General features: G+C 46.8%; 1 protein-coding gene across 1 annotated transcript in view; it reads left to right on the top strand.

Moving 5' to 3' along the window:
• KIAA1549L (KIAA1549 like) overlaps positions 1 to 25,563 on the top strand; it is a gene marked incomplete at its 5' end in the record, with an annotated part of 272,381 nt that overhangs the window by 214,138 nt on the left and 32,680 nt on the right. Inside the window, 3 exon segments of the mRNA XM_046643105.1 lie at positions 6,464 to 6,642; positions 11,446 to 11,663; positions 17,594 to 17,723. Coding sequence (XP_046499061.1) covers positions 6,464 to 6,642; positions 11,446 to 11,663; positions 17,594 to 17,723 — 527 coding nt within the window.

Below are 25,563 nucleotides of genomic sequence, written 5' to 3' on the forward strand. Positions count from 1 at the left end.
GGCGCCTCCCCTGCCAAGCACCACCCCGGGCCCATCACACACATGCACGTGCGCACACTCACCCACGTCAGTGTACTTTAACTCTCAGTTCTTCTGTTGTACCCCCAAAGACCGGGAGTCTCCTGCCTACCTCTCGTTGTATCACCTTACCCTCTGCCCTGAATTATTCTCTCTCATGCCCTCTGCCCCCTGTTCTTACGGAATTGTGCAGTGCCTAAGAAAAACCCTATGAATGAACTGATGTTTGGTTAGACATTTTTCTAATTCTTGGGTTAATTGATGTGATTTCTAGCATCAGGTCCACTAGGGCGGCAGGTCTCTGAAATGATGCTCTCTTGGACGGTCTCCTCATTTTCTTGCCCTGACTCCCCTGATAAGTTTCAGTGGGTAGGTCTATGCCGGTGAGTCCAAATATTGGAAATCCACCTCTCCCAGGAAAAACAACACAGTAATAAATCTGTCATCATAAAAATCAGCCTAAGCTTCTGCCTTTATTCTCAGGGAAACTTAACTGTTTAGTTTCTCTCCCTCCCTGTAAAGGGTTGGTGTCGGGTCTGTTTGTAAGTCATTGGAGTTACCTTATTGTACTGCGGCACCAACTATAGATTGCACGTTGTTGTCAGACACCATTGTGCAGCCTGCTCCTTCTGATCCATCCTTTGTTCTGAAGCTCATCTCCACTCGGTCCTTCTAAGCATGATGCTGGCTGACAGGGGTCCCAGTTGAAGTACCCAGTGCTGCCAGTCAGATCAGGGAAAATTCCTTGTGGATTTTAGGGGATTATGGATGGAGTCCTGTAGAAATGCCAGGTGAAGAGGCAAACACTCTGGCCCTCTGGTTAACCGTGCTTCCTTCTAAAGGAATCTGATGAAGGATGGTTCAGGGACTTTTCTTGAAGCTAGCATAAGAGCACTCTTTTGTTTTCAAATGTCACTTACTTATCTCTTTTTTCTGACCAAAAGAAAGACTGGCACAACAGCTTTGTCTTCTGCAGGGAAAATGTGGTCCTGCTCACATTTCTAGCTGTTATATAAAGCCCTTGTTTAAACTGTCACACCAGTTTGATTCTTGAGTTTTTTCTTCTCCTGAATTGCCCACGCCCTGGAACACAGAGAATGTGCTTCACTAGAACCAGGGGACGAGATGTGGGGTTTTCCTGGAATACCTCCCCTACCTGGGACCAGCAGAAATCCTGCCATCGGCTCTCTGCCAGGCCAGCTCCCAGAAGGCCAGAGGAGCTCTGTCTTCTCTTTCTTCCCAGAGCAAAGTGCTAAGGGAGATTGGGCAGAGAGTGAGAAAACACTGGAAGGCCCTAGGGGAGAGCTGTTTTAAGTAAGTGCTGTGACTGCCAGCCCTACCCGACCAAGATGCCCCGCCTACTCCTCCTGCTCCCTCGCCTTCCTTCATTTCTATACTTCCTGGAAATGTATAAAGTCAAGTCAAAGTCCACTGTCCCCGAGATGCCCCGTCACCCACCCAGTCCTCACACAACCTTGAATAGCTCAGTGTGTGTCTTTCTCAGACATTTGTACTGTGCATACAACACACACACATCTTTGTTTTTTGTCGTATTGCAATGCACGTATTGTTCTGTGCCCTTTTTCTTGCTTAAAAATGTGCAATATACAGACTCCTCTGTGAGTAAATACACGTTTGCAAGACGATGCCTTTCCTCTTCCCCCGTGCATAATCTGTAGAAGAGGAGGGGGCAGAGCCAGCCCCAGACCCCTCCCCACGCGGGCCGGTGAGACACTGGCCGGCTCTAAATGTTCCGCTGACCTGCCCGTTCTTGTTCCTCCCCCGTCTCTGCCCACCTCCTTATTCTGTTTAGGTCACTTTGATTATTTAAATATCAGGTTCAGAAATAACAACAGCTGGGTGCATGAATAAAATGCAATTACTGTACCAGCTTGAGGTTTGAATGTGTTTGTTTTGCTAAAACGCCATCCTTTCTCCAGATTACTGTGCTTCGTTGCCTTTTATTTTTGCCAAAAGTAAAACCAGTGAGTTTTCAGGGTTAGTTGCTTCTGTTTCACCACAAGTTCCCATTTAGTGACGTTTCAGTTTGAATTTTTCAGATAGAAATGATGGGACCAACTTGTTTAATGTAAAATTCACCAGATGCTGAATCCCATCAGAATTCTGGGACAGTCCTTCAGTGGCCCCCACACTCGTCCTTTTTATCAGAGGGCTCCACTGTGTCATAGTACTCGGTTAGAGTTCACAAAAAAAATCAACAATGTGTTTTGTTGAAATCGAAGATGAACCAAAGGAAGGAAGGAAGAAAATAACACAATGGAATTGTGGAGAAAACTGAAAGGTGTGTTTCCATCACACTGTCAGCTTGCAAAAAGCACTTCATTGTGTGGATGTGGCCTCTGAGAATAGATTGTTCTCCAGCTATGGAATATTCAGATACTGTTGTTTTATGGCTCCGTATCCATTCTAGAGGTTAGGGTTACTGAGGTTGACTAATAAGCTAATTAGTGCATCAGGCTGTTGTTCTAAAGCTGTTCCTGTTTGTCACCAGGTTCTTGTGTCTGTGGCTTCTAATTTTCCACTTTTGTGAAAATAAGAACTTTAAAAGGAAAAGACACTGTCCCTAGCAACATGGCTGGTGTGGGTCCTTGTGGCTCAGTGGCTTCATACGTTATTGTGGCTGTGAGGCGATTTTAGACTCTGTTTCAAGATGATGTTTAAATCTAAGTGGGAAAGATAGGTGTGAGAGCTAGGATTTTGAAAGCAAAACAGTCTGGCATCTTCTCAACCAAATACAGACACTTAAACTTCTGAACCAAGCCAATGTCACCTTAGAAAGAGTGTTTTCCAGAAAAGAGTTTAAACTGAGTTCAAGGTGAGAACATAATCTGTGTTTGCATCTTCAGTCCTGTAGGAGCAAACCCACCACTCTCGGTCCTGGAGGCACCCCAGGTGGGGCTCCCGTCTAGGCAGGGCTGGCGCCTCATCTCTGGGGCAGGTGAGGCAGGAGGGCAAGAAGCAGAGAGTTTCAGGAGCGAATTACTTCTTTCTTAGCAGGAGCCCTTGAGGACTTGTCAAAGGTATTAGCTCAGAAACAAGTTCCATTTTCACTCTTTCTTTGCCTTCCCAGAGTGAAGACTTGCTCATTACTCGATAGGTGACACCAGAGGGCAGTGGTTCTGGTTGCAGATTGTTTGTCTTTGAGCTTTAATAAAGGTTCCAGCAAGAAAGAGTGCCTTGTGTTTAAGAGCGTTTTCTGCCTCAAACGGGGTGTTTCTCCCCGTGCCAGGTCAAATGTGAAGAAATGAACTCTCCCTTGCCAGGCTGGCTTACAGAAGCTAAAACTGACATGCTGTGCAGCCTGGCAGCTGCAGTTAATAAGACTGTGCTGCATATTTGAAAGTTGCTAAGAGAGTAGATCTTACAAGTTTTCATCACAAGAAACAAATTTGTAACTATGTGTGGTGATGGATATTAACTAGACTTCTGGTGATCATTTCGTAATATATACAAATATTGAATCATTACGTTACACACCTGAAAATAATATAATGTTTTAAGTCAATTATACCTCATACAAAAATAAAAAATAAATAAAACCACTTCTTAAATGTAAAAAAAAGAAATGCAGATAAGACACAACTAGATATGGGATGGTTGTTTCGTGGCATGGACTGTAATGATGGACCTAAGACGCTTCCTCAGCTTAACTGTGGCCCTTTCCTTCAGCATTCTCCCGTGCTTTTGTCTTTGGATACTAATTACATGTTAAATATTCCCATGAACCTGCTGGACTCACACGACATTTTAATGTAACACCTTTAATATATTTTTCCATACAGTCTTTTTTGAGAGGAGGATAACTAATTATTTTTCTCTTAAACGATCCTGTGGGAATTATTGTGCAAATCTGAATATGACTTTTTTGAGAGTCAGGATGAAAAAGAACTGTAGTTTCTACAATTTCCAGGGTGTCCTTTTGCTGTCCCGTTAGAGTTATGCCCCCCTTACCCTGTCCACAGAGTGAGGGGAAGGGTGTCACAGCTCAGAAGCAGTAAAGGAGGCGGGAACAAGCCTGGTGCGTTCAAGAGGCTGTTCTAGCTGGAGCAGAGGGAATGAGGGGAGAGGCAGGAAGTGAGCTCAGCAAGGTGGCTGGCCAGATCACACAGGACCTTGTCAGCAGTGGTAAAGACTCTGGTTTTCTTCTGAGAGAGGTGAAGCCCTCAGAGGGTTCTGATTGGAGGAGTACTGTGATCCGGTCACCTTTTGAAAAGATGATCCACCCTGGCTGCTGGTGGAGTGTGGATTTGGGGTGGGAGGACAAGCGTGGAAGCGCGGATGAGGCAGGCTGTTCAGGAGGTGTATTGGTTACTTATCACTGTGTAACAAATTACCCCAAAACCTAGCAACCAAAATGACAGCCTACATTTATTATCTTACAGAATGTCTGTGGGTCAGCAGTTCAGGAGTGGCTTAGTGAGTGGTTCTGGCTGAAGAGTATCCCATGAGATCTCAGTCAAGATGTTGGCCTGGGGCTGGCCCGGTAGTGTAATGGTTAAGTTTGTATGCTCTGCTTCAGCTGCCTGGGGTTTGCAGGTTTGGGTCCTGGGCATGGACCTACACACCACTCATCAAGCCATGCTGTGGCAGCATCCCACATACAAAATACAGGAGGACTAGCTCAGGGACAGTCTTCCTCAAGCAAAAAATGAGGAAGATTGGCAACAGATTTTGGCTCAGGGCCAATCTTACCCACAAAAAAAGAAGAAGAAGAAGAGGATGTTGGCCTGGGCTGTAGTTGTCTAGAGGCTTGACCGGTCCTACAGAACCCACTTACAAGGTGGCTCACTCACATAGCTGTTGGCAGGAGTCTCAGTTTCTTGCCCCAGGGACCCCTCCATACGGCTGCTTGAGTGTCCTCATAACATGGCAGCTGGCTTTCCCCTGAGTAAGTAATCTAAGAAAGAGCAATCTAGAAGCCATGATGTTTGTTTTCATTTTTGTTTTGCTGAGGAAGATTCACCCTAAACTAACGTCTGTTGCCAATTTTTTTTAAGACCCAGCCTTGGAAGTAACACACTGACATTTTTGCAATGTCCTGTTGGTTACACAGGTCAGTCCCATTCATTGTGGCTGTGAACAGCAGGAAGAGTTACTGATACTGGGGGCCATCTTGGAGGCGGCTACCGTAGGTGGCTTTCATAGCAGATGTCAGGTGGGAGATACTGGGGGCCAGGCGAACGTTACCCAGCAAAACTCCACTCTAGAAAGATATGTGCATCTGCTTAACATGTCTGAATAGAGATTCTCCTCTGTCACTGGCTGCTTGGTGGCCTGCTATTTGCAAATAAGACCACAGAACAAAAAAATACTCTAATTGTAACCCATTGGTAGACTCTGAGGTGTTTTAGCCACTTTGTACGATAACAATTTACTCAGCTTAATTTGACAAATCTTCTGATAATCTTTATGATAAGTGACAGAATGATACAAACTATGTGTTTCTTGATAATTTAAAGAAATCCCAATCTTTTGAGCAGACAGGAGGAAAGATGAGTATACTTCTATTCCATTCATTTTCTATATAACACCTATTTTGCTCCTAAATTGCCTACTGGGTTAGTTGTTTGAACAGGCTTAATTTCTCTCTCACCGAGCTGTGCTCAACAAGCTGTCACTCTTATAGTCACTTAATGGGACTGTGCTTTAAGAACAAGTAAATCAGCAAGACACCACTGGCCCTGGCACTTCCGTCTGCTGAGTGATGGAGCGCAAGGCGGGCCGGTGTCTTTCAGCGCCCACAGCTGAATGATCTGTCTGGGGAGAATTCGTCTAAAAGAGTGTAGGTGGAAATCACTCTCTTTGGCTAGGGGAGTTGTCTGCAGCTAAATTCATTTCTCTGGGTGTTATTTCTTAGCTTTCTTTTGTTTTAGACAAATGAAAGAAACTAAAACCCAACTCATTGGAGAAGCAGCCTTTAGAAAGAAAAAGAGTCAAGTGTCAGCAGCACTTCCTGTGGCGAGTTGAGCAGGGAAGACTTGTTACCTCAACATCACGCAAAAATGAGTAGCTGTGGTGGCAGAGACTGAACTGAATGCCGCTATTCTGTTGATTCCCGTATTTTAAGAATGGTTGCCGGGTTTGGCCAAATTGTGCCTTTCCCATCTCCAACTCAAACATAGAGAAAAAATTTATTTTTTTCAAAAGCATTTTGTCAGTTTGGAAAAAATGGTTTTTACTGTTTAAATTCAAACCTTTAAAATTCTTTCTTACTCATTGATCATGCAATGGAGGGATGAATAGTTTGATCTTAAATTTAAAAGAAATTCGCCAACAGTGAGTCCTAGCACAGAACCAGACGCTGCTGTTCCTGAGGTCATTTTGAGTGAAGTACTGACCTGGGCTGTGAGCCTTACGTAAATCTCCCCGTGGTCGTGCGGCTCCCCTGTGACCATACAATCTGTGTGTTTCTCTTGTGCTTTAGTGCCAGCAAGCGATGAAGAGGAAGGAGCAGTTCTTTTTGACAACTCCGGCAAGGCGGCTGCCGAGCCCTTTGACACGTCTTCTGGATCTGTGCAGCTCATCGCTATAAAGCCCACAGCCCTCCCTGTGGTGCACCCCTCTTCGGACAGGAACCAGGAGGCAGCAGTCCTCAATGGGGAGGTGAGCGCCGGAGGCCCCAGGGCGGGGAGAGCTGGTGCAGCCAGACCTCGGGGACTCTGGACTGAGGAGCAGGCCCTGGGAACACTGGGGCAGGGCGGTCCAGAGGGCTCCAGAGTAGAGGGTGCAGAGGTCATTCTCACCTCTGCATGAGCAGGCCTTCGTGGAATGAGTCAGAACACAAGTCGCCCTAAGCGAGTTTGTTGGATGATGCTTTGGGGGCATTTTTTCACCTTTGTTAGAGAGCCCAGAGGGGGCTTTTTAAAAACAATGGCTATGAAGGGAAGTATCAGAAATTCTACCTCCCCGTCCTGTCACAAGCACAGCTGTCTGCCTTTCTTGATACCACTCTTAAACTGTTCATTATGGATTGTCAGTTGTGGGCATGGGAGGGGCTGGAACTGATGGGGAACTAGAGAAGATACTGTCATGGGGATAGGGACGTAGCCCACTATATGAGCTTTCAAATGACTTTGCTCCTTTTCGCTGGCTTGAAATAGCCCTTTGTCTGCTTCCAGGAGGATATCAGTGAATATCATGATGTTAATCAATTCTCCTAAGAGTGTGAAAAAAATTTGTAACATACACTGGAGAATGATGATTTCACCAAAGAAAAACAGAAGGATGGATGGATGGATGGATAGATAGATGGGTAGATAGATAGATAGTGGCAGTTACAGGAGAGCAGGAGAGCAAGTTGGGTAACACTTATCTGCCATTCCTCCATCTTCAGAATGGTTGGTGGGCTGAAGATGTTTGTGAACCTTTAAGAACATGCATATGGAACCCGCACGTGAACACTTGCATTGCATGTGTGCGCACACACATACTTACTCGAATTTTTCTCTCTTGTCGAGCTGTCGTGTCGATTGTTCATTTCATTTGTTTATACTCTGCTATCGCTACCTGCAATGGGTGGGAGAATTCCAAAGTTTTAAAGTCTTTTCCCACCACACCTCAAGGAACATGCCATGGCCTTGTACACCTGGCCATTGTAAACGGACATGAGGGGCTTGTCCTCATCCCCCCATCCAGGCCTTGGATGAAGGCCTTTTACAAACCTGATTCAGGAAGCTCCTCTTCTTTCTGGACAAAAGGACTGAACTGGCCTAAAGGTGTGACGGGTTGAGGTTCGTCAGTTCTTAAGAAGAACTTCACTGGTTGTAGACTTACAGAGCACATCTGTGCCAAACTCCTCATTTTTCAGACAAAGAAGCTGAAGCCAGAGAGGTCAAGTGGCTGGCTCAAAGTCACACTGCAGGTGTGGTGGCAGCATGACGTTCAGGCCCCCCAGCTCCCTGTCCAGTGTTCCCTCCCCCTCTCTGACTTACTGTCACCCATCAGTGAAAAACAGCGTTGTGCTAGGTGGTAACTAGACTTACTGTGGTCGTCATTTCTCAGTGTGTACAAATATCGAATCCTTACGTCGTACACCTGAAACTAATATAATGTTATATGCCAATTATACCTAAGTTAAAAAAGGTTGAGTTGCTAATCAAATCATAATGATTAACATGCCCAAATTTTAAATATACTTTTTGTTGTGGTCTTTCAGCTGGAGAGGTGGCTTAACCCTCACAAGGGCAGATTTTGTTCTCTTATTGAGGTATAATATACCCTTAAAGGTAGTGTAGATATAGTCCAAACTAAAAGTCTTATTTTGATATGAATGCATATCAAAATTGTGTTTTTATTGGTGTTTTTAGAACTCCATAGTCCATGGCAAGAGAAAAAAGAGAACTTCTTTTCAAATGTACTTCTTCTTAGTTTCAGAAAGGCTTTCAAATACTTCCAGAGAATTTTATAGGGTATTTAATGCTGATGAGAATTTTTTAATCTTATGTTTAGTCTGATAAATTATCATCCCCCCAAAAAAACAAAGAAAAGAAAAATATCAATGTGCTTAAAAGAGTATGGACTCTCAGCCATGCTGCCAGGATTTGAATCCCAGCTCTTCTACTTCCTGTTGGTGTGATTTGGGGCAGGTTAGTTCATTTCTCTGTGCTCAGTACTCCCATCTGTAAAATGGGCTATTGTGAGGCTCAAGTGATGTAATATACATAAAAGACTTAGAACAGCGCCTAGCACACTTATTGTGTACACGTTCTTGTTATTATCAATTAGTCAGTCAATGAGCAAGGATTCGTTCATCATGGACTTGATGCTGCTTGGCTGTATAATTTGGGAACCTGTTATCACACCCACTGAATCTTTCCTTAGGCACAATTCTGCCACCAGACATGCCAACCCAGTGATTAGAGGCCTCTGGTGTTGTCACTCATGCACTAGTAACTGCTCTGGATAGGACCCTCTGCCAGCACAGACTCAGATGATGGCTACCGTGCCTGGGTCTTTTCATCCCAGTTTGGTGATAGGAATGTCTTGGGGACAGATCCCAGATCTTGGCTAAATTCAACATACCACTCCCTTTTTTGCCAGGCCTGCCACCCTGTCACAGAAGGAGAAGAGACAAGCATTTTCCCTGTCGGGAGTGGGTGCTCACCACATGCTGGTAGTTGAGCAGTGGCCCTTGCTGGCATTTGGGTTGGAGAAGAGTGCCACCTGCTCTCTGTCTCTTGCTGCTTTGTGGCGTTTAGGGTGGATTATCTTACAGTTTTCTTCCCTCTTCTCTTAGGGGTGGCTTGTTTAAGAAGCACCCCTGAAGCCATGAATTTTCCTTTTATGAGTTCAGGAAAATTCTTTGAAAGATTATTTTAAAGAAAGCATAATAACAACATAGAAAGTGCAGACGTTAAGGGAAAGCTCACTCTAATTTCACTACCCTAACACATCATCTGGTTTTTGCACCTTCTCTTCAAGCTCTTGATCAAACCCACGTGTACTGAGAATCTCATCATATGCAGGCTTACATCTTGTGTCGGAAGCATTGGTGTGTTCTTGTCTTTCTGAAGGTCGTTGTCAATGACGTGGTTGAGTAGGGATACCATTGATTGGAAAACTAATCTCCCGTTGTTCAAACCTTCCAGGTGTGTTTTGGTTTTGGCTATTATAAATAACACTACAATGAATAATTTCATGTTACTTTTAAAGACTTTTTATTTTGAAAGAAGTTTAGACTTGCAGAAGGGTTGCAGCAACAGAAGAGTTCCCATATGCTCTTCACCTCACTACCCCTAAGTTACCAGCTTAAATACCAGAGAATAACGATCAAACCCAAGAAGTGGACATTGGTACCACACTACTGACTGATCTACAGACCTAATTTGAATTTCACTGGTTTTCCTGCTAATGTCCTTTTCCTGTTCCAGGATCCAGTCCTGGATCCCACATGGCATTTTCTTGTCTCCTGAGTCTCCTCCAGGCTGGGACAGTCCCTTAGACATTCTTTGTGACCCTCCTTGGTCTTTCATGATCATTACTCTTTTGAAGAGGATTGACAGTGACTATGGAGAATGTCCCTCAGTTCGGGCTTGTCTGATGCTTCCTTGCGGTTGGATCGAGGCTGACGTTTCTGGCGTAACTGTGGAGCCGTGTGACCTTTTGTGGCCGCTGCCTCAGGAAGGGATCGATCCTGATATGTCTGATTGCTGGTGATGTTAACTTTCATCTCACACTTTGAACCTCTCTTGGAATGTTGCTTTGGGAGAGATTCCAGAAATGGGATTCCTGGCTCAGAAGATGTCATGCCAGCTTCTTCTCTGCTAGTTTCCTCAATGGCAAGCAGAGTGAGGGAAGTATGAAGACTTGCGAAATGCTATCAGCTTAAAAATATCATTAGGGCCCGGGTTGGGGAGCTCTTTGAAAAAGTTAGAAAAAAAGATGTCCCCCAGTTTATGTTTCTCCCAATGCTGTAAAAATAAAGCATCTAAGATGCAGCCTTGTGTTAGCGAAACTTTGGCCTCATACTGTAGGTTGCTATATATCTTATCACTGGGTGAATTTTTCTTTTATGAATTACAGGAAATTACTTTAAAGAAAACATAACAACAGCACTACACATGGTTCTGTTAATCTAGTCGGCTGATTACAAACAGCAGTAGTGTTTCTCCCTCTCGTCCAGTAAGTAGCAGGCAGATTTCACTGTGCAGCTCCCTTCGTGGATGTGGCATCCTCATTGTTTATCTATTTAGCATAGTCGTCTGCGTCTTTCTTTGACAGACCAGCAGGTATGTTGGCCATGTTCCTTTCTATCAGACCAGACTGGCTTTGTCCTATAGAACCAGAACCGGTTGCCATTAGTGGCCATACAAGGGTTCAAAATTACCTGTCTCTCAAGAAAGTTAAAGATTGACAGAAATAAGCTCTCAAATGCAGGTGAGAGAGTGGAGAGACCTCAGGAGCAGGCTGTCTGGAGGCTCCCCTTCCCACTCCATCAATCCCAACTCAGCCTCTGCAGGAACTGGCTGTCTTACCAGCTGGGCACAGCTAAATAGCCAGCGGAGGCGTGGGGTTCCTCAGGGCTGGAGCTGGAGTCGGGGCACCAAAACCAGCTGGCCTGCCCAGTCAGAGGCTCCCACATGGGAGAACTGAAAGGGTTTAGGCGGGATTAAGGCCCACCCGACAAAGCTAAGCATGGAGTCAGGCCTCCGCCTGAGCAGACTCGGGTGGACGAGCAGGAAGGAAGCCCTGATGGAAGGTCTCAGTTGACTCAGGGAGGGCCGGGCTGCACGCGGTTTGTGGCCCACTGTTGTGGGCTGGTCATGGAAGGGGGCACAGGTGGGTCTGGCTGGCTCAAGGACGGGGTGAAGCCTAGGATGGCTTTTCCAGGAGTTGTGACCCTTGGTGCAAGCTTCCCACTGTCAGCGTGCGTGTTCGGGGGTGGCCTGAGCCTCTCTCTCTCCCCAGGTGGACAAAGCCCTGAAGCAGAAGTCCGACATCGAGCACTATCGGAACAAGCTGCGCCTCAAGGCCAAGAGGAAGGGCTACTACGACTTCCCCCTGGCGGAGACGAGCAGAGCTCAGCCGGAGAGAAAGAAGATGTACGAGAAATCCCCCAAGGAGCTCGAGCACGTTTTGGACCCAGACCCAGGCCTCTGTGCCCCGTTCGCTGAGTCTAGAAGCAGGTGCGGTCTCCGAGGGGTGCTCCGAGGGTCCCGTACCATTAGCAGCATGTGGCGGAGGTGTACCCGTGATGCGGTCCCCGTCCTTTCCTGTGACCTCAGGGCTGATCTTCGCAGGCTGCTCCTCTGGACCATGCTGGTCTGTGCGAGCCGGTGCTCCCTCATGAGTCTGGAAGAGAAAAAAGTTGAAGCCGTTAAAAAAATACTTGAGTAAACAACCATAATTGGCCCTTAGCTTAAACGATGTTTTCAAACCAGTAGCTGTTTCAGAGCTGGGTAAAAATGTAATTATCACCTGCCTGGTTATGCAACTTCCAGATCAAGGGACATGGTAGGATTCAGTTGTTCAGTGGCTCTTGCACAGGAATGCCAGTGTGCCACCTCCCCTTCTCAGTCCGCTCCAGCGAGGGCTCCCCCAAGGCCTCCTGGGCTCCGTGCGGGTCCATTGCTGTAGCTGTGCTCGTTGAGCCGACGTTTACCATCGCCCACTCCGTGTCAGGCGTGTGTGCCGTGCTGGTGCTCGCACAGTCACCTGTGCTGCTTCTCATTCACGCATTCAACTCGGTCGACGTTGATGGTGGACATCACAGCCCAGTCACTGCTCTTGTGGAACTTAAGGTCTGATGGGAGAGAAAGATAACCACCCCAAAAGTTTGTTACTCACAAGTGCAATGGGTGTTTGAAATGTGATGGGCTGTGACAGTCTAAAACGGGGGCTCAGCCCCGTGGTTTGAATTGGCATCCTTGAAGCTTTGTTGCTAACTAAGCAGAGTGACCTCACCTTCCGGGTGAAGGGGTAGCGGTTAGCAAAGCTAGATGTGCCCGTCTTCCTTCTTTTCCTCCCCACCCCGAAGCACTTGCTCAGAAGCATTTTCATGGTTTGAGACCATCTCTTTAGATACACATTCTCCTTGGTGACAGCCCCTTGGCTCTGAGCCTGCTAGTGCTCTGCCCTGCAGCCCTGGCAGAGGCGCCCTGCGCACATGGGGAGAAACAGGGCAGTTCCTGGCCCGAGTGGGGATTTATTAAAAGCAATAATGACTATGTGACAGGTGTGGATGGAAGCCACAAAGTCAAACCAGGAGATGGGGCTAAACTTTATGAATGGACATAATTTATTTTCAATAGAGAGAAGGGGGAATTGCAGCCAGCGCTTCATTTGCCATGCTTCTGATGAGGCCTGGTGGGTGTGGCAAGCTGTTGATCTAATGTCACCCTGTGACACAGGTCACAATGTATGTGTCACCAAGTTGATAACTGTGGAAAAAAGAGAAGAAAAGATTGGGATTTCTGGGAGGCTGGGCATTCTGGTGCTTTTCCTCTGAGCTTTTGGCTCTTCACGTCAGGGTTGGTGACTGATAGACTGATGAGGGGACTTGTTTTCCCAGGTTCCCTGCTGACACTCGGAAAATGGGTCAGAGATCACGTGCAGCTTGGAAGTTATTGGAGGAATAAATAAAAATTTTAGTTAAGTCTTTCTGAAAGGAGAATGAGCACAGGCTTTTCCTGTAGAGATGCGTCTCCACAGCTGGGCATATCTTTGGGCCAGATTCTTAAGGCCCTCTGACAACCTGCTGATGCTGTGAGTGTGTAGTCCATTCTCAGTAAATATCTGTTGAAGAAATGACTGAATGATTCTAAAGCACCAAAAATAATATTAAAATTTTTTTTGATCAGTTAAGGGAAAAATACGGATACCCACAAACCGGATGAGGTGGGCGTAGGAATGGAGGCCAGATCAGCAGGAGGTGGGGTGGAGAGGAGGATTAACAGAGAAGGAGCGTGGCAGGAGGCAGTGAGCACTGAGGTGCTGTTCTTGTCAGCGCTGCGGAGGCTGCTGCCGCGCCCACCTGTGAGCTCGGGGGGGAGAGAGCCTGCTGTGTGCTGCCGCCAGTTCGACTCTCCAGAGCTTCTGCTCTCGGTGACCTTGCACCGCGAGGCACACGTGAGGGCATCATTCTCTGGTCCAGAGCTGGCATCAGTAACCAGAATTTCCCCTGAGACCTAAATTAAATCAAAGACAAAGTTTAGATTCCAAATGTTGACTTATCCCCATATGTTTTAAGAGTTTTCACAGATTTTTTCTTGAGGGTCAGAAGAACACCCCTGTTTTTATGTTATCAACTCTTACCTAGAAATACAAAGTATATAATATAAAGGCCGACACTGTCAGAGGCTGCCTGGACCCTCGGCTCCCACGGCTCCTGTGGAGGGCAGCTGCGTCCTGCTTACTGCAGACATCTCTGACTCCGCCTTGAGGGCTTTTTCCTGGTGGCCCCTGAGCAGAAGTGTCAGGTGCTTGACGTTCTGGAGCAGCCTCAGTCAGTGACAGATGGGAACTGATGGATAAACACCCCACGAGAGAGCTCCGAGGTGTAAGCTGTGCTGTGTAATAATCACATTTTCTAGATTCCCTGTTTGATGATTTGATGTCTGGGGCCTCGCTGACCCCGAGGAAGCTGTCCCTCCCAGGACTGGGCCACCAGTTCCTAGAGACAGTAAAGGGCTCCCCTGCAAGTGCACCTTTCATATGGGACCCAAACAGGCCAGCGCCACACCCCAGCCACTTCCTTTACATGGGCTCTCACACTCTGGGCCCTCGTCCCCCTGCCCTAACCACCTGAGGGCCAGGTACCAGACAACTAGGGACTGCCCTGTGCCCCAGAGTCTGCGAAATTCTCCTACAACCCAATCCCAAGCCTGCTGACCATGCCCTGCCCGTTCCTTCCCACGGAAACCACAATAAAGGCTCTTGCCCACATTTCCCCCTTGCTCCCACTGCCTGGTGACCAACCTGGTGCTTCCCTCGTGGCTCTGTGGCATGGTGCACCCCTTCCTCTCAGGATCTGTGAGTATAACATGCTTTCTTTTTGTTGGCGGGCGTCTCCTGATTATTTGTCTTGCTGTATCTTCATAAAATCAGACCATTACGTGGGAAAACACCTGTCTGCCGTACTCCTCCAGTGAGTTTGAGCCCTATTTCCCCAAACACTACTCTGCTCTGTAGCACACCCTTTATTGGCCTCCTTCCGTTCCCTCCCTCAGTTTCCCACTTCCCAACTTATGCATCCTGGAACCCTCTCCCAAGTAAACTGGAGAGCCCAGCCTACGGCCATAACTCCTAAAGACAAAGTTGCTCTTGTGGAAACGAGGCCTCTTCCTCCTTCTCAGTGGCTCCATTCCATCTTTACGGAACCCTAGGGTTCTACAGAGCACAGTTTGGGAATTGCTTTCTTAACCTATAGTGGGAGTAAAAAGCCCCTAAAAGCCCAAATAAAATTTGTCATTATCTACCCAGCAATATTTTCAGGGGTAAAAAACTTACTTTTCAAATTTGAAAGTTTTAAAATTTATTAAGTTTTAAAGAATATAGCAAAAAGCCAACAAGAAATGAATATACCTAATGGAACTCTGATTAAAATACGTAATGTCTCTACCTGAGAGCTTGATTTATTTCTAAGTGGTTGCTTGCACACCAGGCACATGTTGGTCAGTTGAGATCCACGTTAAACAGCAGACTTTGAGCTTTGCATCCTGTTGGAACGTTGTCTCTGATGGACAAGGAGACAGGTGTGCACTCCAGGATCTAAGCTCTCACCCACAGTCATGATTCTTGACAGGGCTTACACAGTCTCACAGTCTCACTGTTGTATTTCTGATACTTCCAAAATAACCCACTTAGATGTCAATTGCTAATCCTAGTGTTTACTCCCCCACCACCTTTATTAATAAATCTTTTCTAAATGGGCTAATTGGCAACCTCAGGACAGCTGTGCAGTCTGCTTTTTCAAAAAATGATTTGTAATTAGGTCAAGGGTGAGAATTCTTTGGGGTCTGGCTTGAAGTGTGAATCACTCAGAACAGACTCTCTCACAAGGTTGCGCTCCATTCCTAAAGGAAGCTTATACTGTTAGGTTTAAGCTCCTATATGAGTCAGAATCTTTTTGGTTGCAAATGATGGAAATCCAGCACACACTGGTTAGATAAAAAGGGAATTTATCATTGAACATTACCGAAAGGTCGAGGCTTCAGGCATGACTAGATCCAAGGGTTTGTATAGTATCTTCCATATTTATCTCGCTCTCTTTGGGCTCTTGCCTCATAGTGGCAAACTGGCTGCCAGCAACTCCAGGCTTATATCCTATCTTCTTAGAAGCCTCAATGCCAAGAGAAGGCCTCTTTCCTGGTTGCTCTGGCAAAAGCCCTGAGATTCAGTCTCATTGGACCAACTCAGGCGCCTACCTTCTGACCAATCATTGCGGCTCTGGTGCATTGACCAATCCTTGAGGCTGTGACTGTCCAGCCTGAGTCACGTGCCAAGCCCTGGAGGAAGGGTAGCCCCCAAAGAACATCATGGTGCTCTTACCAAAGGAGGGTTATCGTGGATACCAGGCAAGCAGAGAGCACAGAAACAAACAGGAGTGAGCTCTTCATGGTGACGGAGTAGGTCTCAGTGTCTGTTTTATCCTGAGGCTGATTTCAAGGGTAGTGATTTGCCTTAGGAAATCCAGTGTCTGTTCTGGGCTAACAGTGTGTGACTGTAATGCTGTGACTAACTGGGTGTGTGACCGTGAAAAGTATGTGTACCTGCCAGGTTTCTGGATTCCCACAGAGTCACTAGGAATAAGTAATATAACCTCTTCTTTGCCTTTAACCCATGAATGGGTTGACTCTTAGAACCAAGACATAAAATAGGTGATGTTTGGGGAGTTCTCTGAAGATAGCTGCTCTGAAATGCAGGTTATTTACAGAGAGAAACTTGCTGGACAAGAGAGAGGTAGCCAGTGATTTTATCCCATCTTTATCATTCTGCAGGATCCTGTGGGTCACCAGCCCTGCTTGGCCTCACTCCCCACTCAAAAGAGTCCTCTCTGGTGATGGAGAAAACCACAGCCACAACCCCCACTGTGTTGCTGTTTCTTTCTCCCTCCTCAAAAAGATTCCTCTAGTGGCAAGTGGAAACAAGACAGTGGTGACAAAAGTATGCATTTCCTGAGGGACCTGAGTGGAGTCTTTGAATGTGCTCCTCTCTGGGCCTGACATGCTCTGTGTCCAGACCAGCATGTGGCTGGCTCTGTTTAGGTCTCAGCTACAGTGTCACCTCTCTAAAGTGGCCTTCCCTGACCATCGATCTAAAGTCATCCCCCATCCTCGTCACCTCTGTCATATCTCTTTTTCTTCATATCACTTATCACTCTCTGAAATTATCACATACTTGTCTGTCTCCCTCACTAGGATGTGAGCTCCAGGAGAGCAGGGCCATGTCTCTCCTGCTCACTGTGGGTCCTTGTCATCCTCCACAGTGCTTGGTGCATAGTAGGCACTCAGTCGATATTGGATGGATCAAAGGACGGATGAACGGACGAGTGGACAGAATAACAGATGAGCCCCAAATTGCCTCTTGCTTTGTGGCTTCTTAGCCCGGAAGTGAATCCACTGTGGTGAAGGTAGAAGAGAAAGTCTGTGAGCAGCCACAGTATTAAGCTGCTCATTGGCCACAGGGCTTATTAACACATCATGGAACCCTCTGTGGGAATCAGGAAGATTACAAGGTACCGGAGGCTGCCGAGTCAATAGTCGACAAGAGCAAGTTTGTTCCTCCAGTGTTAGCTGTCTTAGGGGGTCAAAGGAGAACCCCTGGCCTTGCCATCAGCAGAACTTTAGATGAGGTTCAGGGTTGCAATTGATTATGGTTACCTACTTTCCATATGAAAAGAGCATTTACAATTCAGCCAAATGGTTACAGCATCTGGAAAGAAAAAAATCTTTATTCCACTATTTCCGTGGTCCCTGATGGCGGGGAACAATGCCATCAATTCTGAGATTTGCACGGCAAACCCAAATCCCTCATTGGCTGCTTGCAGTTTGGATCAGTGGAGAATTCCATCTGTCAGGGCATTGCTGCATCGTAACAGTTGTTGAATTTTCTTCAGGCAACAGATGAAGAACTCTGTCTCCCGAAGCCGGCAGTCTCTGAATAGCCCGAGTCCGGGGGAAACGGAGATGGACCTTCTGGTGACTCGGGAGCGACCCCGGCGTGGGATCCGGAACAGCGGATACGACGTAAGTCCCTGGTGGCCAAGGTGAATGCCAGCTTTGCTTTCCCCCGAAAACAAAGGGATAGAGCATCCCACAGTGTTTCAGTTTACTATATATTTGTGGAATTTAAGAATGCGCTAAAGTGTTTTCTATTTTATTATTCCTGATTACCTGTTTTGCAGAGTAAGACTACTTGGAATTGTCAGAGGGACAAATTATTGCTAAAAGGATCTTGATTTCTAAATGGAACCATTTTATGAATAGTACATTATTGACCTGAAACTCAACAGCGATTCTAAATATCCTTAATTTTTTTCCGTCTGTCCTTAGAAGCTCAGTAGGAACCATGGCTGTGGGTTAGAATGCCTTAGAACGCAGGCTTCTTTTCAATCCATAGCAATGTTGAGAAGTTGGATTTGTTCCTGGTTTCATAACTCCTCAATATGCCATGGAAACAATGAGATGTCCCACAGAGCGATTCGGTGATTTCACATGATGAAGCACACGCTTAACGTGCAGTGATGCCTCTAAACCACAGGACTCTTCTAAACCCACCAGACGTCCCCAAATGATGAGTTACGATTTGGTGCCTCCTGCAAAGTTGTTTACATCCTGTCACATGTAGCTGCACCCATGAAGGATACTATGCTGAGGTGTCCGTAATGCTTACCCTGCCCCAGAATTTCAAATGGTCTTGAATATACATTTAGGTTTTATGAAGAATGTTTCTTTCCGGGGCCAGCCTGGTGGCCTAGTGGTTAAGGTCACGTGTTCCACTTTGGCGGCCCAGGGCTCACAAGTTCAGATCCCCGGTGCAGACCTAGGCACCACTCGTCAAACCACGCTGTGGCAGCATCCCATGTAAAATAGAGGAAGATTGGCAACAGATGTTAGCTGAGGACCAATCTTCCTCACAAAAAACAAAAAGTTTCTTTCCCATTCTCCTAAAATGTTTCTCTAATTACAAATAAAAACATTTTTGTAACAAGAGTTATGATTTGAACATGTCTGGATAAACTTTTGTTATAATTTCTGAGGTTGTAATTTGAATGACAGCCAGTTTCTTTGCTATACTATGCTAATTGGAAGCAAGGAGATGTTTTTCCCCCTAAGGATTGGTCATTGTTTGCCACGAAAGCTTAAAGTGGGATTTTTTAATGGTCCAATTAAAAACAGAGAGACTCTACCTAATTTGAATTTCTAATTACCTTCCTTTCATTTCAACTTGATTGTGTTGGTGGTAATAGCCTTATCTTTTATTTCTTTTTCCTTTTTCATATAAAACAATTTGATAGTTTAGTTTTATAAAATTTGAGATGCTTTGGGCAAATTTTTTTTCCTCCAGGTGAAATTATTCAATGTTAATTTTTTTCCTCATAGAAATATTTCTTATACCAAACTTGGTCATCAATTTGATAATCGGCCTGTGGTTAAAAATCAGGCATTTGAGTTTTCTGATTAATCTCTCCACCACTAGAGAATATTCTTCCCGGATGCTTGTAGTTTGGGGAACTTTCTCTTCTGCTCCGGCATACCTGAGGTATGATGAGATTCTTAATTTATTTCAAGATTGGTATGAATAGATTTCTTGTGAGATTCTAGGCACAGACGTTTTTACAGTTTGAGGAAATAGGCCACAGGTTTCCCTATTAGTCTTGAAAAGGTCACATTGCAGATTTTTTTAACCATGCCGTGACTTGTCATACTCACTCACCACTTTTGGAATGTTGTGTTAGTAAATCACCCTGAACAGTAGAAGGAGAGAGAGGGTTTTTAAAAGGAGGCTGCTCACCTCTCACAGACGTGTATAAATATTCTAATTACAGATTACTTTAGGGGAGCCTACTTCATTCTAATAGATTTTCTTTAAATATACTTTCCTTTGAGAAGTGCACACGATCTTAAAAACATAAGCAAATATGAGTTTCCTTAAGAGAAGATGATCATCTTGGGAACAATTTTAAGACTTTAGACTGTTGACTGTAAGAATAAAATTGCTTCCTGTGTCTCTGCCTGTGCCTTTTATTCTAGTCACGTGACAAGTAGCTGTCATTTACTGACTGCACACTATAGACGAGGTCCTGTTCTGGTTTTGTTATGTGTGTTGTCGAATTGAATTTGCATAGTCACCAGTTGGTAGGTCCTCTCATTATGCTCATTGTATAGATGAGGAAACCAAGGCACAGAACAGTTACGTAATTTGACTCCCTGACTCCAGTGCACCCACCACTATACATCTGTCTTCACGTAACGTAATACGTGTCCTGTATTTCTGGTCTCTCAGAGAGGCTAGATGTCAGGTCTCACAAGATTTCTTGCGTGGAAATCTCACACAAGGAAAATATGGACCAACAGATACGGTAGAGAAAGAAGAGAGTCATAGTTTTAAACAACGCATTTATTTTCTCAACTCTTGATTTTCCAAAAATGCCCAGGCACTCCTGGCAAAAGAACCCATTAGCCCAGCAGTGAATAGGTCACTCCGTTGGAAACATGTCATTCTTCCTACTGGGTCTGGGGATCTTGAAGCCAGGCCAAAATTTCCAGTCATTTCTGCCAGACTACGGAAGCCCCTGGGGGAACTGCTCCGTGATATGGTAGAAACAGAGGCATTGGGAGATTGATGTAATCGTGAATTTTTCACAAGTTGACTGTTTCAGAGTCTCAACAGAAAAGCCTGCATGTAAAAATAAATGAATGAGTAAATAAGCAAAGGAGCACACGTTCCACAGCCCACTCTTAGCCCAGGACTGACGGCAGCCGGGATTGCTTCGGGAGAGGAGGTGTCAGGGCCCGCAGAAGAGAGGCTCTTAGCTCCACAGGGTTTGGGAATCACTGTGTTTGCAGCAACAATTCTCAACCTTTTGGTCACTCTGACAGCTGACGGACTCACACACTCCTGGCAGTGGCTGTGGCTCATGTGAGTGGTAGTTTCCTGGGAAGAGGCAGCCCTTTTGGAAGAAGGTGTGATTTTAGAAAGGTGTCCAAAATTGATCACTCCTGTAAGACCAGACCATGTCATTAAACTCACTTTAGTGTTGAGATTAATTCCTCCCAGTGCATAAAGTGGGTAGAAAAGATATGTCAGCCTAATATTTAAAAGCAAAAATATGTCTATTTCAAAGTTTTTTTTTTTTTTTAAAGATTGGCCCTGAGCTAACATCTGTTGCCAATCTTCTTTTTTTCTTCTTTTTCTTCTTCTCCCCAAAGTCCCCCGGCACATAGTTGTGTATTTTTAGTTGTGGGTCCGTCTAGCTGTGGCATGTGGGACGCTGCCTCAGCATGGCCTGATAAGCGGTGCCATGTCCGCGCCCAGGATCCAAACCGGCGAAACCCTGGGCCGCTGAAGTGGAGCGCACGAACTTAACCACTCGGCTACGAGGCCAGCCCCTCAAAGTATTTTTAAAATGTTATTTTCCGAATGAAAGTCATACAGAAGATAATGAAACAGTGAGGAAGGGAAAAGAAAATGCCCCAAATATGAAGTCTCAGGCAAAATAAAGACCCATGTCTTTATGGAATTTTTCCTATATTAGCCCAATTATCAACCCCATGTGTGTATAATGGGTCAGACTTTGCCCTCAAAGGGCAAGTAATAATCAAGCCATTCCTCAGAAATAAAGACGTTCCTCCTCAGCCTTGATTCGTGTTTGGCGTTTACAAGTCTGCTCCAGGAACCGGGTCAGCTTGTGCCTTGGCTGTGACAGAGACTCTGAAAGGGATTGTTCGAATTATGACTTTGAAAATGAGTGCTGACCTCTCAAAAGCAGAGGCCTGGGTGAGCTGCTTCCCTAGGCTTCTCTCCAGCGCCTTGTCCGAGCTTCCACCCCGCATGCATGCATGCATGTCCATGAATGCATGGGCAGCATGCATGGTAGACCCTCAATGTGGCCACTGGGCTTGAAAATGTTCTGAAGGCTGACTGATGCATTGATGCATCTCAGAAGAGGCGAGGGGGAGGCCTGCTGTAGCTGGCACAGTCATCAGTTCTCGCTCCAGGGGCACTCTTCTTCCAGGAAATGGTAGCAAATATTGGCGGAAACCAAGTCATTTTACAACTGAGAAGGATAAGCAGATCCACTGAAACGGTACTGTAGCAGGCGAGACTCCGCTGCCAGAAGCAAAACATCAAGCCATTTTAAACAGATGAAAAATGACTACGAGGAATGAGGTGCTCCCCAAATCATCGGGGTGCTGGAGGAGTTTTCCAGGAAAGACAGAACCAAACTGCAGGGCCGGCTGGAGGAGGGGCTGCCGCTCTGTCCCGGCAGGAATGTCGGGGAGCAGCTGGAACTGCTGAGGAGCAGGAGGACAGGCCTGCCTCACTTCTTCGGTGCAGACTGCACACGAGGGTATCTGATGGACAGAGCCTAGGTCTCGTGCGCAGTCGCTGCCTCCTGGAGGGCCGGGAAGCGTGTGTTAGCCAGGCAGCCTGGGCACCGCGGCATGCGCGCTGCAGAGAGGCTGCCAGTCCCGGCCCACCACCCCACCCCGGGCACCAGGTAAAAGCAGGATGAGAGGATTCCCAGGCAGGAAGCATCTGAGAAGCAGACGGGGAACTAGTGGAGGACAGTCAGCAAAGGGGAGGCTGAAGCATCGCTCCCAGCGCAGCCCCGCCCCTGCCGAAGCCTGGCTTGTTGTGTCATGGGGTATTTGTTTGCTGGCCTCTCTCGGCGGCAGTGCAGCCAGCTGCCTTTGTTCAAGGTGAGCAGTGGTTACTGGAAGGAGGCCAAAGACTCAGAACGGTTGTTTCGATGGGTTCGATTTGCAGGAGAATGAAATATGGCCTGGAAAGCCCCCGACTGCCTGTGATAGCAAGTCTGGCCCTCTACGTAAATTTGCAAATCCTATATTATTAGTGAGAGTCCCTCCTGCTCCCCCACTTCCTGCCCCTCCCCGAGCATCTTATGGCTTCAGCATAATTGTGGGAGACCAAGGAAGGCACGGGAATGCCCTGGCACTGCATGATGATCCCAGGTAAGGTCCAGCCAACTCTTGGTTTCATTGGGAAGCAAATGTTTGGATTTGGGGATTTTGTCCTACACCTCAGAGGCAACCTGCTGTGGTGCTGGGTGCTCTTGTGTGGATCCCGCCCCACCACCATCACCCCCTTAGCCTCCTACCTAGAACTGTCTCACCTGGTGTCGCCATCTCAGCCCTCCATTTCTTTCTCCTACCTCTGCCAGATAGTTTAAGCTATTAACCCTGGCTTGATGTGTTATCCGAAGTTAATTTATAGCACATTGTATTTTCATAGGGGCTTTTAATCCTAGGGAAATGTCTGATCATGGGAAATCAGGCTCCCTGATCAAAGAGGTTGAGGATTGGGTGGTGAAGGGAGCCTTTGGTTAATCCACATCTCACCAGGCTGGTGGCTGCCCAGAAAGATACTTGTGAATCCCAAAGATGGAGGCCACATGGCAAGTGGGGGACAGGAGGTGGACTCTTGGTAGGTTTGAGAGGAGCACGCCAGGTTTCAGGATGGCCTAGTGACTTCACTGGGAGCCAGGCATCCCTGCAGGCCCAGGACTTCCCTCCCCTGCAGTCAGTTGCCCAGTGGGCAGGAGACAGACGACTCTCTTCCATTGTGAGGCTCAAGTGCCATCTGCCTGCTCATTCTCTCTGATTCCCTGTGCTCTGGACACTGCCTGCTCCTGTTCGTGGCACCTACCTGCTCTCCTGCTTCTCCTGGACATTGAGACCTCCTAGCTTCTTGACTAGGTAGCCACTTGTTGCACGCTGTGGTCCCCAGCATGCTCTTGGGATGGACGTCTGCAGGGGAAAGGAAGGGTTGGGCAGAGCTAAAAGTTGGGCTATGGTGCAGATACTACCACGCCTCAGCTGACCGCATGGGGAGCCCTGTAGCTCACACAGCCCCTTGGAGTTGTCCCCAGATTGTGTGAAGCACCTGGGCTTCTGTACTCCAGCATTGACCAGTCACTGGGTGTCCTGGGGGGAAGCAGCTCTCTTTAGCCAAGGACAGTTGCCAGCGAGAGAATTGGCATTGCCGACTCCCGCCAATGCCCAGGAGAGCAAGGGCAATTCCCAGTTGACAGCTCAGGGCTAGCAGCTCACAGTGTGCCCAGCGGGGGCAGAATAAGTCCCACAGTCCTGAGCAGCACAGCACAGTGTCCACGCCACACTGGTTCCTCCCAACCCTGGCGCTCCTGGGCTCGCCTGTAGCCTCTGAACCCCTGTAGGAGCTGGAGGCAAGTGGAAAAGTGAGAACAGTCCTTGGGAATTGCTTCGCATTTCATTTCCTCTGGCAAACATTTGCTGAGCGCAACCATTGCATCATGTGTGTCAGCTATACAGACTCTGAAAGACAAAGGAAAAAATCATTTAAATATTGTAAAAAATTAGCTTTTGCATCTCTTTTGCTCATATTGTACATTTCAGATTATATATTTCTTTTTATACATTATTCCACAAGGTTGTATACATGGGCCACGTATGCTATACTACTTGGACAATTTAAGGGATCTTCAAAGGTTTTACTCTACGTGACCTTTACCTTCTCTGCTGGCATCTAATGCCATCCAAGCCCCACATGGGAGTCCACTGTACCACCTGTGTGATGCTTTCTGGAGAAGAGAGAGATGGGTTAGCTCTAGTGCTTGCCCCAGGTGCTTCTCCAGGCTAGTGGAGGAGACAGGTAGAGACACGTGCAACATGCTGTGCCAGCGAACTGGCATGGGAGCAGGGAGTCCTCCTGAAGGTCTGTTGCTGTCTGTCTCTTAGCCGCTGCCCACCTAGTCCCCATTACTCACCACTGCTGAAGATGCCAAACAGCTGCCCGAGGAATCATTCTAAAACACACACCCTTGTTTAAAATCCTTCAGTAGTTCCCCCTGGCTTTGGGGATAAGACTCAAACTCTGAGCTTCTGGCTCAGGACTCATCTGCTCTGGCTGGCCTGGGAAAGCCCTTCTAGCTGATGCACACTACTCCTTAATCCACCCATGGCTCCAGCCTACACACCCTTCCCAGACTTGTCATGGGGTTTCAGATCTCTGTGTCTTTGCACGTGCTCATCCCTCCCTTCCCACCTGCTCCACGCAGGCCAAGGTTTCTCACCCTCAGCACTGTTGGCATTTGGGGCTGGATAATTCTTTGTATGGAGGACTGTCCTGTGTATTGTAGGATGTTTAGCAGCATCCCTGGCCTCTACCCACTAGCAACCAGTAGCACCTTCCAGTTGTGACAACCCAAAATGTCTCCAGACATTGCCAAATGTCCCGTGGGGGAAAACCTGCTCCTAGTTGAGAGCCACTTATCCAGGCAGTGCTTTCAGAACTCAGTTTAAACATGTCTCCCCCACGGGCCGGTCAGTGGCAGAGTGGTTAAGTTCTCGCGCTCCACTTTGGCAGCCCGAGGGTTCGCTGGTTCGGATCCTGGGTGCGGACATGGCATGGCTCATCAAGCCAAGCTGAGGTGGCATCCCACATGCCACAACTAGAAGGACGCACAACTAAAAATACACAACTATGTACCGGGGGGCTTTGGGAGAAAAAGGAAAAAAATAAAATCTTTAGGAAAAAAAAAACATGTCTCCCCCAGAATCTTTTCCTCGATCTCATCCCTTGGGTCTACCTTAGATGCCTGTCCTTTGTGTTCCGGTGGCACCTGGGACTTGCTCCATCAAAGCCCTCACTCCCTGTCTTCCATCTGTGGGTTTACCTGTGTGGTTTCCCCCATTCGACTTCTCAAGGGCAAAAATCATGTTTTATTCATCCTGGAAACCTCAGCACTCGGAGATGCAGGGTCTCTGTTTGTTGAGCAAATGAACAAACAAGTTTGTTGACCAAAGAAGTGACTCCTGAGCTGAGACTTGAAAATACGGGGCAGATTTATAACTCTGAGCC

This window comes from Equus quagga, chromosome 17, assembly GCF_021613505.1.
Source record: "Equus quagga isolate Etosha38 chromosome 17, UCLA_HA_Equagga_1.0, whole genome shotgun sequence".
NCBI classification, from domain to species: Eukaryota; Metazoa; Chordata; class Mammalia; order Perissodactyla; family Equidae; genus Equus; species Equus quagga.